Raw genomic sequence first — 12,320 nt, 5'->3', positions numbered from 1 at the left:
CAGCTCCAGGTGTCCCGTTCATGCCTCAGGCTCTTGTTCTGCAAGAGTCAGGGTGTGGCTTATCCAGGAGCCATTCAACAGCACCCAAGTCCTGAGCCAGCGCCAGCGTCTCCCAACTGTTCCTAGGAAGCCTGCCGCCCGCCCTGAGCCAGTCCGAGCGGCTGGCAGCTGGGGAGGCCCAGGAGTGTGCTGTTATCTCCTGCTTCCCTAGTGGAATTACGACCCGGTTGAACCCTGCCAAGGCAGAGCGAGGAAAGAGAACTTGATGTTCTTTTTCAGAGTTCAAAAATAGTCCTTTTTGAGTTTTGAGGAAGATCTAGACTTTTTTTTTTTAAATTACATTCCCCAGTGCTAAATTCAGCCTTGCCAATATCTACCAAGAATGAAGCAACAGGCCATGTCGATGTGCTGTTTTCCTCCCTCACACATGCCTCCCTCCCTCCTTCCATCCTTCCTTCCTTCCTTCTTTCTAATCTCCTTTCTAATTTCCTCAGAGCTGCAGAGTGGTTTTTCTTTTTGTCTTAGGCCTGCTATTGATATGACTTCCTAGAATATATATTATCTGTTTTTAGAATTCTGCAGTAGAGGGGCAGTTTTATAACTGTAGGACCGCTGGTGACCTTGTGTGTGGAGGAGTGTTTGGGAATACTAACTGCAAAGCTAGAGAGTCCTTGCTAGATGGTCTTTGACAAACAATTTCCCCCTCGAGCCTGCGGGAGAAGTTGGAGGGTCGGCGGCACCTACCCTGGTGGCTGGTTGTAAAAAATCCAACAGGATAAAAAGATGAGACATGGTGTGGCTGTTAAGTCCTATGTGAAGGTAAGAAATCAGCTTTCAGATACACCCCATTTTACAGGTGAGAAAACAGGCCCCCAAAGCAGAAGTGACCTGGACAGGGTTACCCAGCAAATGAGAATCAAAGCCAGACTGGCGCGCAGGTCTCCTTCCTCTGTCTCCTGGCACTTTCCGCAGCTGTCCCGCCTCTGCCCGCCTTTCTGGACTGTTACAGGAAGCTATCATCTGAGTCCAAAATGCATTTTGCATTTTTCACCTCTCTATACACTTGAAGCAAGAGCAGCCAGCCACACGAGGTCCCATTTTCCCTGGGAATCCCAGCAACCTTTCCAGACTGTTCTTCCAAACCTACAATCCCAGCAGCAGCCCAGAAGCACCGCCAGCCGCTCCTTGTGTGGGAGCTGGAAGAGGCAGCCCCGGAAGGTGAGGCGCGGTGATCTGATTCACCTGCTGCTGACTCAGGCCTCAGCTCCCATTGCCCACGTAGCCACAGCCTAAATTAAATGAGCGAGCTTGTAAAAATGCAAGGCCTCTCTTCCTACCAGTTCTTAGCGATGAGTAGGCAGGTCTAATTTTAGCAGAGAAGGCTCGTAGAATGTGAGAAACAGAAGGGACTTTGAGACCATCTCAGCTTGTGGTTCCCAGCTCCCACCGAGCATCAAAATCACCCAAGGAGATTAAAAAATATACCTCCAGAGATTTGGATTAGTTGTTCCAGGGTGGAGCATGGATGTTGTCTCAAAGTTCCTGGGTGAATCAGGTGTCCAGCCCTGATCTTGCCTCACCCCTCCACTGAACAGAGGAAGCTGAAGCCTGGGGACGGAGGGGACCCTCCCAAGTCCCCACAGCATTGGGGGCACAGTCAGGACCTGTCTCCGACTCTTCCAAAAGGGCTCTGGTGTTTTCTGTCTAATGAGAAACCATGTCTAATGAAATGGCTAGGGTAAATATATTTGGTAAATAATATTTACCAAACCTTACTGTGTTCTGGGAGAGGCAGAAGAAAGAGAGGTGATATTCTTTCCTGGTCCTTGGAAGTCCATAGTCTGCTAGGGGAAGCACACATGTACCCAGACATCCCTAATACCTTGTCATAGACTGTGGCCTGTGATGAGGACACCCGGGGCTGTGGGAGAACTAGCAGAGGAAAGGGAGGAATCCAGGAAGACTCCCTGGGGGAGGAAGTGTTATTCTAAGTCTTGAGGGATGGGGAGGTAGAGTTGTTAGGTCAGGATGCTCAGTTGGATTTAAATTTCAGATAAACAATGGATACATTTTAAATATAAATAGATCCCAAACACTGACTGAGACCTACTTATACTAAAACATTTTCATTGTTTATCTGAAATTCCAATTTAACTGGGTGTCTTTAATTTTATGTGCCAAATATAGCAACACAACTGGGGGCATTTCGACAGCGGGCACTGCCAGTGGCGAGAGAACTGCCAGTGGAGGGGGCGGCATTGGCAGAAGCAGGAGGATCTACTGAGCAGTGTCTGCTTGTGCCCCCGGAGGGCAAAGGGTGTAGGGGAGGGACAAGGCTGCTGAGGCAGGGCCAGCCCAGGGAGGGCCGGGAAGCACTGGGGCTCACAAGCCACTGCCCACCCACCCTGATGGCCGCAGCAGCCTCGCAGCCCTCCCATGTGCTTCTCTCCCCCTGCAGCCAGGGGCCCGGGCAGCCGCGGCAACCCTCACAGAGCTCGGTCACACCAGCTCATGCCCTTGCTTGGGCCGTCAGTGGCTTCCCAGGCTGCATCTGGGAAAGACATCCAAACTCCTCACCCAAACCTCTGAGGCCCTGCAGGATCTGATGTGGACCGTCTGAATAAAATCTACTCCCAAGGGTCGTGGTGAGGATTCGGGGGCACCGTGTCAGGCGGTGCTCCCCACCTTGACTGCCCATTGAAACCACCTGGGGAGCTTCAAAAAGGGCCGGTATCTCAGCCCCAGCCCCCGCCCCAGAGGTTGTGGTTTAATTGGTCTGGGGGAGGCCTGGGCGGCAGGGGTTTCTAAAGATTCTCCATTGATTGCAATGCACAACCAAATGAGAATCACTGGCATACGGCGGAGTCTCTGGCCCAGAGCGCGTGGCTCCACGAGCAGGGTATTGCGCCGTCCACCACGTGTCCAACTTCGTCTCTGCCCATCTCCGGTTTCCCCCTCCCGGCCTTCCCTTCCCTGAGCTTAGGGCTTTCCAACCACCATTCCCTCTGCCCAGAACGTTCTGCCTCCCTTCTCTTAACTTGGCCAACCCTTACTCCTCACTCCCATCCAAGCCCTTCTGTTCCGTTCTCCCGGCATGCACTGGGGTCCTCCTTCACAACACCCGCCACACTCTGTGCCTATGTTTTTAATTGTGTGGGTGCCTGCTTAGCAGCTCTGTCCCCCAGCAGACTGTAAGCTACGTGGGCAGGGATCCTGTCTCTGTTGTGCCCCACTGTCCCCGTCGTCCCTGGAGCTGGACACATGATGTTGGGGCTCAGTAAATGTTGAACAAATGAATGGATGAGCGTGACTCAGCACAGGTGTGATGTGATCCAATTTACATTTCCAGAGAGATTTTTCTGGCTGCTCTGTGCTGAATGCCGGGGGTGGGACCAGCATACCAGCAACTACACAGCTGTGACAGTACCACCGAGAAATGACAGGGCCTCAACCAAGACATAGGGGATGGGGTGGGAGGCGGGACAGACAAGATGCACGGTTTAGAAAGGTGGGGACTTGGTAAAGGTGCCATGTGGGTGAGATTCTACCCCAAGGGACAGACAGGATGACAGGCGGGAAGGTGACCCAAAGGAAGAGGCTGTTGCTGGGGAAGATGAGTTCTGTTTGGGCCGTTGGGTTAGCTGTGCCAGTGGGACAGCAGGGGACACCTGGGAACCTGAAGCCGGGGACTAGAGAAGTCTAGGCTGGTGCGAGGGATTTGACATTCGTGTCAATAGAGGGAAAGGAAATTTAAAAGGTTTCATGCAAGGGTTTCCTGCCATTTCCGGGAGCAAACATTTCAAGGGAGTGGGATGTCTGTGCCCAGGAGGCTCTTCTGTCTGAGGGGAAAATTCTGAGCCCTTCCCGTGTCCCCGCAGCTATCCTGGGCATGCACACGCTCATGAGCAACCAGCAGTACTACCAGGCCCTGGGCAGCAGCTCCATCGTGAACAAGGAGGGCCTCAACAGTGAGTACACGGCCCTGCCGGCCCGGCCTCGGAAGTGAAGTCGTCCCCACGCTTCCTGCTCCCTCCCTCTCCTGCTCTCTGGCTCATGGCAGAACGTGTACACGTTTATGTGGCCAAATCTATCCACTTTTTCCTTTTACTCTCCTGGGATTTGTGTCTTGTTTACAAAGGCCTCCTTCATCCCAGTATTATTAAAATAACCTCCTATATTTTCTTCTGAAAGTTGTAGAGGTCTACTTCGTATATGCACTTTCTTAATCCACCTGGAGTTCATGTCTGTCTGTGGTGTGAGATGAGATCAAGTTTTCATTTTTTTAATGGATATCTCACTGTCCCAAAGCCATTCTTTGCAAAGCGTGCCTTTTCGCCGCTGGTTTGGGGCTCCACTTTGCCTGTAAACTTCCATGCATCAACAGGGGTCTGTCCCCAGCGGTCTTTCCTGTCCATGAGTCTCCTTGTCCTTTCCTGTGCCAGTGTTGCATTGTCTTACTTGCTCAGGCACATTGTTCCAAGCTGGCGCTTTGGCCCCAGAGAGGGGGTGCCAAAAGAATCATTAGTCCCCCCCGGAAGGCTTACATATTTCTTTCCCATCCAGGCTTCCTTTTGTCCTCAAAAGAGCCCCTCTTCACAGGCTACAAGATGTGGACTTAGAGGTTGAGAGTTTAAGGAAGCTGCCTAGTTCTTCAGGACATCAAAGCCAGAGTCCAAGCAGGGCCACATCCTCTCCACATGTCCCTGAACTCTGCCACCACTTCCTGCCAGGGTGTGCTTGGGTTGAGGGAACGTGATCTCTTGTTTCTGTGAGCTACCTCCCTTTTGTGGGTCACTCTAGGTGTGATTAAACCAACACAATACAAGCCTGTGCCCGATGAAGAACCCAATTCAACAGACGTGGAGGAAACGCTAGAGCGGATAAAGAAAAATGACCCAAAACTCGAAGAGGTTAACCTCAATAACATCCGGGTAAGTCCCTGTCACCTCACTTCACCGGAGGGGGAAAGCTACGCGCGGCACTGCACCGCTGCAGACAGCCCAGGCTTAGCAGTACAGAGGTGGCAGGGCCTGTTTGGGTTCTGGGTGCTTCTGGATCAGGAATAGGGGCAAAATCTTTCAGAAGGGATGACAGCGTAAACAAGCACGTCCCGCGGTCCTGGTTTGTTTCAGAGATCTGACGTCAGGCCCAGATGTTCACCTCCCAGGCCAACCCAACTTCAACTTGGGAAACCGCCTTCTTAGTCAAAACAAAGAGCTCCCCGAGATAAAAGATAAATCATGAGTCACCCACGCGCAGGCGCCTGTAGCTGCTCCGAACCTCAAGGCTAGAAGAGCCCCGTGCCCACCAGGCGCATGGGTAACCCAGGCCCTGGCAGGGGCCACCCCGAACCACCACTGCTGCTGAATCACGCATGTATTCAGCCTCACTCTGCAGCCGTTGCGGGGAGCTGTCGGCCCAAATATCTGAAGATTTATTCCAAGCTGTCAGCCACATCTTTCTGGACACTTTCCGTGTGACCACCAAGGGCAGAGGAGGGACAGATAGACAGGCAGTCCTACGCTCGACGGGCGACAGGCAGAATTCAGAAGCAGCCCAGCTGCCTGCCCACCTGCTCAGCCTGGAGGCCAGTGGGATTAGTCCCAGGAGGGGGGGTGGTAAGACAAGAAGCAGGCCCCTCACTCCCTGGCTCCTCTTTCCTTTCTTCTCCACTTTCTCTTAAGTGACTGTTAGCTCCACGACACAATCCGATTGGAAACCTGCGTCTGAAGTGTTCTCTGCCACCTGGCCTCCCGTGCTCGATTCCCATGGGGAGCTAAAGTGACGCTGTGAAATGAGAGATCCGTTAAAACACAGCCAGGGTCTCTCTCAGGTGCCTCCATTGTCTGCCGTGTGCCCAGAGGGAGACACCGGCACCAGTCAGAACTGTGTGCGCCCTGGCAGTGGATACCGGCCTGGCAGGGCCTGGCTCTGTGCCCTCGCGGCGGGGCCTCAGCAAGGGCTCGCCCTCTCCGGCCTCGGCTTCCCCTCTGCACATTAGGCAGGTGGACTAGATCGGTGTATTTCACCTGGGGGATTAAAAAATATACACCAGTGCCCAGACCTCCCCCATCCTGAGATTCTGATTTTATCAGTCTGGAGCAGGCCCGAGCATCAGCATTTGGGAAAGGTTACCGAGGAACCTCTTATGTGCGGCAGAGCTGAGACCCTTGGGGACAGATGTTTCTTAAAGGTCATCTAGTGCAACGCCCCCTCCCCGACACCGCTGTTTTCCAGAAACAGGACCAGAGAAGGTCAGAGACCTCCCCAGAGTCACAGAGCAAATGAGACCCATTGCAGGGGCGGAGGTCAGCTCACCCCCACAGGCCCAGGCCTCAGTCCTTGGCACAACACTCCTCTGCACCCTCTGCCTTGGTTTGGCCTCCTCCTCTGGTCTCTGTGTGCACAAAGAGGGAGTTGTGAGTCCTATCTGAAATTTTCAGGGAGGGTTTTCTCTATCTGCTTACCAGAAAGTTCTTCCCAAATCCTAGTCATTGAGAGAAAAGCCAGAATCCTTTGCCCATTTCGCTTTTTGGTCAGAGACTTGCTACAAATCGGGCTGCCTGTGTGAGAGCGTTAGCCCCTCCGTCTTCCCACGCTGCCCCGGGAGGGGCTGCCAGTCACTGCCTGCCTTTCTCTCTGCAGAATATCCCCATACCCACCCTCAAGGCATACGCAGAGGCCCTGAAAGACAACTCATATGTGAAGAAGTTCAGCATTGTGGGGACACGGAGCAATGACCCCGTGGCGTATGTATGTACCTTTCTGTTCTGGTGTATTGGGGGTGGAGGGGAATGCCATAGAAACCGAAGGGTGATGCCGTGGCCTTGCCACATCCCACTGATGAAGAACCTTGCAAGGTGTGGTGAACGGCATTGGGCTAGAGCCAGGAGAGGGTGTAGACAGAAGGGTGGTTACCCAGGCACCACTTTCATATCATCCTAGTTCATCTCCACAGCCACCCCCGATCCCAGAAGTGCAGGTCTCCCCACTTTGCAGGTGAAGAACTTGGGGTGCGGGAGGCCCAGGGCACTTGCTTTATCCAGAGTTGCAGAGCAAGGGGGAGGTAGAGCTGAGGTTTAAATGCAAGTCACATGGACCCCACAGCCAGATCTCTCCACATCCAGCACGTTGTGTTCGGACAAGGGCCTCAGTTTCTCCATATCTAAAGTCATTGTCTTCTCCAGCGGGTCCCAATGACCAACTTCATTTGTTTTTTATTCATGTCTTTAAAATATTACTGTTCAAGTTAAATTGTACTTAATATAAAGTAGCCATCAGTTCTTTTTTTTCTTTTTAAACATTCAACACAAGTTTATTAAGAGTCTCTGTGTCCAGCACTGAATTAGGCTCTGGGAATACAGCTGTGCCCAAGACACATAATATAGCTCCCACTTCCATGAACTTATGGTCTATTTGGCCATGCAGACAACTAAAAAATAACAGTATAGAGTGACTGCTACACTCTAATAGCAAGTAAAGAGTGCAGGACTAGCTTACCAGGGATGGTAATTGACCATTTAGTGGTAGTTTGTCAGTATGCACATAATAAGTTCCTGGGATTTTGATTGGGATGGCATTGAACCCATAGATTAAGTTGGGAAGAACTGACATCTTGAAAATATTGAGTCTTTTTATCCGTGAACATGTACCATCTCTCCACTTATTTAGTTATTTGATTTTGTTCATCAGAATTTTGTACTGTTTCTCATATAGATCTTATACGTATTTTGTTAGCTTCTTACCTAAGTATTGCATTTTGGGGGGGGTGGTATAAATAGTATTGTGTTTTTTATTTCAAATTCCAGTTGTCCATTGCTGGTATAAAAGAAAGTGATTGGCTTTTGTATATTAACTTTGTATCCTGCAACCTTGTTATAATCACTTATTAGTTCTAGGGGAGCTTTTCCGGGTCAATTCTTTCAGACTTTCTCCATAAACAATTATGTCATCTACAAACAAATGCAATTTCTTTTCTTCCTTCCTATTCTTTAAATCTTTTATTCCCTTTTCTTGTTTTACTGTATCAGCTATATGTTAATGAGGAACGGTGAGAAGGGACATCTTTGCCTTTTACCTGATATTAGTAGTAAAGTTTCAAGTTTCTCACCACTAAGTGTGATGTTAACTGTAGGTTTTTTTGCAGAGGCTCTTTACCAAGTCGTTGACATTTTCCTCGATGCCTAGTTTATGGAGATTTTTTTAATCATGAATGTGTGTTGGATTTCATCAAATGCTTTTTCTGTATCTATTGATATGATCATGTGCTTTTTCTTTGTTTTCCTGTTGATGTGATGGATTATATTAATTGATTTTCCAATGTGGAACCAGCCTTACATACCTGGGATAAATCCCACTTGGTCACGGCATGTAATTGTTTTTTGTTCATTGTTGGATTTGCCAGTTTTTGAAGATTTTTGCATCTATATTCATGAGAGATATGGGTCTGTTGCTTCCTTGTAATGTTTTTGTCTGGGTTTGAGATAAGATAATGCTGACCTCAAAGAAGAGTGAGGAAGTTCTTTTCCACTTCTATCTTCTGAAAGAGAATTGGTATCTTTTCTCCTTAAATATTTGGTAAAATTCACCAGTGAACCCATCCAGGCCTGGTGCTTTTTGTTTTGAAGCCTATTAACTATTGATTCAATTTCTTTAAGAGATAAAGGCCTATTCAAATAGTCTATTTCTTTTTACATGAAGTTTGGAAAATTGTCTTTCAAGAAGTTGGTCTGTTTCATGAAGATATGAGTTGTTTATAGTATTCCTTTATTATCTTTTTTTTTAATTCCCATGGGATCCATAGTGATGTTCTTTTTTCATTTCCAATATTAGTAATTTGTGTCCTTTCTTCTTTTTCTTAGCCTGGCTAAGGTTTATGGATTTTATTGATCTTTAAAAAAAAAAAACAAAAACAAAAAAATGGCTTTTGGCTTCTTGATTTTCTCTATTGATTTCCTGTTTTCAGTTTTATTAATTTCTTCTCTAATTCTTATTATTTATTTTCTTCTGTTTACTTTGGATTTAACTTGCTCTTTTTTTTTCCTAGTCCCTTGAGACGGAAACTTAGATGATTGTTTTAGATCTTTCTTATTTTCTAATATATGCATTCACTGCTATAACTTTCCCTCTGAGCACTACTTTTGCTTCATCCCACAAATTTTCATAAATTATATTTTTATTTTCATTTAGCTCAAAATACCTTTCAACTCCTCTTGTGATTTCTTCTTTGACCCATATGTTATTTAAAAATGTGTTGTTTAATCACCACATATCCTGAGGTCTTCCAGTTATCTTTCTGCTACTGATTTCTAGTTTAAATTCACTGGAGTCTGAGAGTAGGCATTGTATGATTTCTATTTTTGTAAATTTATTAAGATGTGTTTCATGACCCAGAATGTGGTTCACCTTGATGAATATCCCATGTGACCTTGAAAAGAATGTGTATCCTGCTGTTGTTGGGTGAAGTAGTCTATGGATGTCACCTCTGTCCAGTGGGCTGATGGTGGTATTGAATTCAGTTATGTCCTTACTGATTTTGAATTTGCTGGATCTGTCCATTTCTGAAAGAGTGATGTTGAAATCTCTAACTCTAGCAGTAGATTCATCTTTCTCCTTGCAGTTCCGTTAGTTTTCCTCATGTAGTTTGATGCTCTGTTGTTAGGTGCAAATACAGAAAGGATTGTTATATCTTCTTGGAAAATTGATCGCTTTACCATCACATATGCCCTTCTTTAATCCTTGATAGTTTCTCTTGCTTTGAAGTCTATTTAGTAGCAATCAACTCTTCCTGCGTTTTGAAAATAGGCAGGACAATTTCCTCTGATATATTTGAAATAATAGAAATAGCTTAGAGTCTCTCATTGCTCCTGGATAGATGACCTCTGACCTCAGGACATCTACAGTGGCTCTGAGTTCACCCACGGAGATGTGGCCGGCAAAGCCACATGCCCAGCACGCTGCTGTGTCATGGATCAGAAACCAAGCATGTCCATGCGGGCACTCAGCTCAGCTCCACATATGTTTATGGCACATTGACCCTGTGCCCGGCCAGCAGCTGATGTCAGCCCGTTCACACCAGTACACCCATTGTCACATGTTGAAATGCTCTGGGATAGTTGGTAAATAAGGCTACCCGAGCTCTGTATGCACCCCCGCTGCCTGCCTCAGCACTTCTTGTGCCCACTGTACCCCAGTCCCTCCACTCTGCTCCAGCAAACAGAGATGGCACCTGGTATGACAGTGCCTCTCAGGCCTGTTCGGCCACCAGCATGTCTACTTAGATCAGCCTGGTGGACTTGCCTACTGGTTTTTAAATATTTTGATTATCAGACTCAGGCAGGCCTTTCCTGAAGAGCAGGAAGAATGCCGTGGCGGGAACACAGACTGGGTCCCTCCCCTCGGGAGGGTACAACCTACTTGGGGTCACAGAGAAAGTGGACCGGCCATCCTGGGGGAACAGCAAGGTGAGCTGAGGAGGGACTGATGGTGTCGGTCAGAGAGGCTCCCTGCGAGGTGAGCCTTCCGTAGGGCTTCAGCAAGCGGGGACAGTGAGGAGGGCATTTCTGGCTCGGATCATCCTTTCAGACAACAGGGCCCACAGATTGTACACCCTGGCCTATCAGCTGCGGGTGTCTCCTTTCCTCCATGACACACTGTTTCCACCAACTGCTAATGACTTCATTTCCTTCAGAGGCTCTGATTGTCATCTACACCCCCTGGCTGAATTCCTCCCAAACGTGCTGGGGACTACCTGAGCTCCTCTCCTCCCATTTGTCCTGGACACTTGCCCAGTGGAGTGGTTTCTCAGGCTTCCCCCTCTGCTCTCTGCTGTTCCAATCAAATGAATGATTCCATGGAATTCCAACAGGGGAACAGAAGAGACAAGTAAGACTATTTAGGGAGGCTAGGACTTTACCAGTCACTTAGTGAACAGAGACTGAGGACCTACTATGTGCTGAACACTGTGGGCACCATGGGATGAATACGGTGCATTTTCAGCCCACCAAGGATAGATACACTAATGGCAGAGACATCAGTATAAAAAGCAATCTAAACTGGGGAATACAAGTTCCGTGAGGGAGATTATGGATAAATTCTATGTGGTTCAAGAAGACAGGCCGCAGCTCACTGGGAGTGTCAGCAAAGGCTCTCAGAGAAAGGGGCATTGAGGATGGCCTTGAAGGACCGGCAGGGTCTGGGTGAGTGAATCAGACAGGAAGGGACATTCCAGGTGGCAGGGGCAGCTAAAGCAAAGGTTAAGTGGGAGGCACTGGGCAAGTATGGGGAACTGGGATTAGCCCCACCATAAGGGGGCAGTGAGAGTTGAGGCTGAACAGGGAGCAGGACCTGTGCCCAGTAGAGGCTTTGGGTGCAGGCTAAGGAGCATGGAATAACCTGGTAGGGGTTCAGGAGCCCAGGGAGGTTGGAGGGGAGGGGAGACACAGAGCTATGCTTGATGAAGGAAGTTGAGGGGATCATCTTGGCGGGTCCCTGGCTTAAACAGCACATGTGTACAAAAGACTCTTTCTCCCAGCGAGGTTCCTTCAGTATTTTAGGTTTTACCCAAAATGGGTTCCAGTCTTGCTCAGAATGACTCATGGGTACACTTGCTTTTTTCCTGTGGCTCAAGGCCCTTGCTGAGATGCTCAAGGAGAACAAGGTGTTAAAGACACTGAACGTGGAATCCAACTTCATTTCCGGAGCTGGGATCCTGCGCCTGGTGGAAGCCCTTCCATACAACACTTCTTTGGTGGAACTGAAAATCGATAACCAGGTAAGATGAGCAAGGGCCTCCTTGTGCCCTTCACTACATGATGCTGGCTGCTCTGCACTTCCCTACATGCTGCTGGACGGAGTGGATGCTGCTGATTATAAAAGCTCCAGAGTCCAGCTTCAAGGGACCTCTGCCCGCTCACCTTCCTTCTTCATTACCGCCAAGTGCTCTTGCAGCTTTTGCTTGTATGCCCCTAGCGATGGGGAGTTCACTCCTTATCGTTTATTATTAGTGAGACTGTCCTTTCTTATATCTAGTGGAAATGAGCCCCCTATAAATCATTTTTGTTGGGCTTAATTTTGTTCTGTGCTGCACACAAGACATATTTGTTGCACAAATCTTATAAACCATTGGAATCTTCCTCACCAGGCTAAATACCCCAAATTCTTCCAACACCACCCTATACACACACATGCACACACACACAATGGTTTTTTGTGTCTCCTTATCATGGAGGTTATTCTCTGGGCAAATTCTAGTTTGTCTTTATCCTTGTGGGGTTATCGTTGCTGTATAACTTCTGTGATTCAGTCATTTATTTTCAGGG

The 12,320-nt window shown here is 48.4% G+C and overlaps 1 protein-coding gene across 1 annotated transcript in view; it reads left to right on the top strand.

Annotated features, from left to right (window-relative positions):
- TMOD1 (tropomodulin 1) overlaps positions 1-12,320 on the top strand; it is a 76,389-nt gene that overhangs the window by 43,378 nt on the left and 20,691 nt on the right. Inside the window, exons 5-8 of the mRNA XM_054584633.1 lie at positions 3,879-3,968; positions 4,801-4,931; positions 6,646-6,753; positions 11,630-11,773. Of these exons, the coding sequence (XP_054440608.1) occupies positions 3,879-3,968; positions 4,801-4,931; positions 6,646-6,753; positions 11,630-11,773 (473 nt within the window). The remainder of the gene's footprint in view (positions 1-3,878; positions 3,969-4,800; positions 4,932-6,645; positions 6,754-11,629; positions 11,774-12,320) is intronic.

The sequence above is a fragment of the Pteronotus mesoamericanus genome, unplaced genomic scaffold, assembly GCF_021234165.1.
Source record: "Pteronotus mesoamericanus isolate MK-2021 breed Mesoamerican mustached bat unplaced genomic scaffold, CSHL_Meso_final contig_78, whole genome shotgun sequence".
Classification (NCBI taxonomy): Eukaryota; Metazoa; Chordata; class Mammalia; order Chiroptera; family Mormoopidae; genus Pteronotus; species Pteronotus mesoamericanus.
The sequence above is the reverse complement of the archived record's forward strand: the minus strand, read 5'-3'. Positions and strand labels throughout refer to the sequence as shown.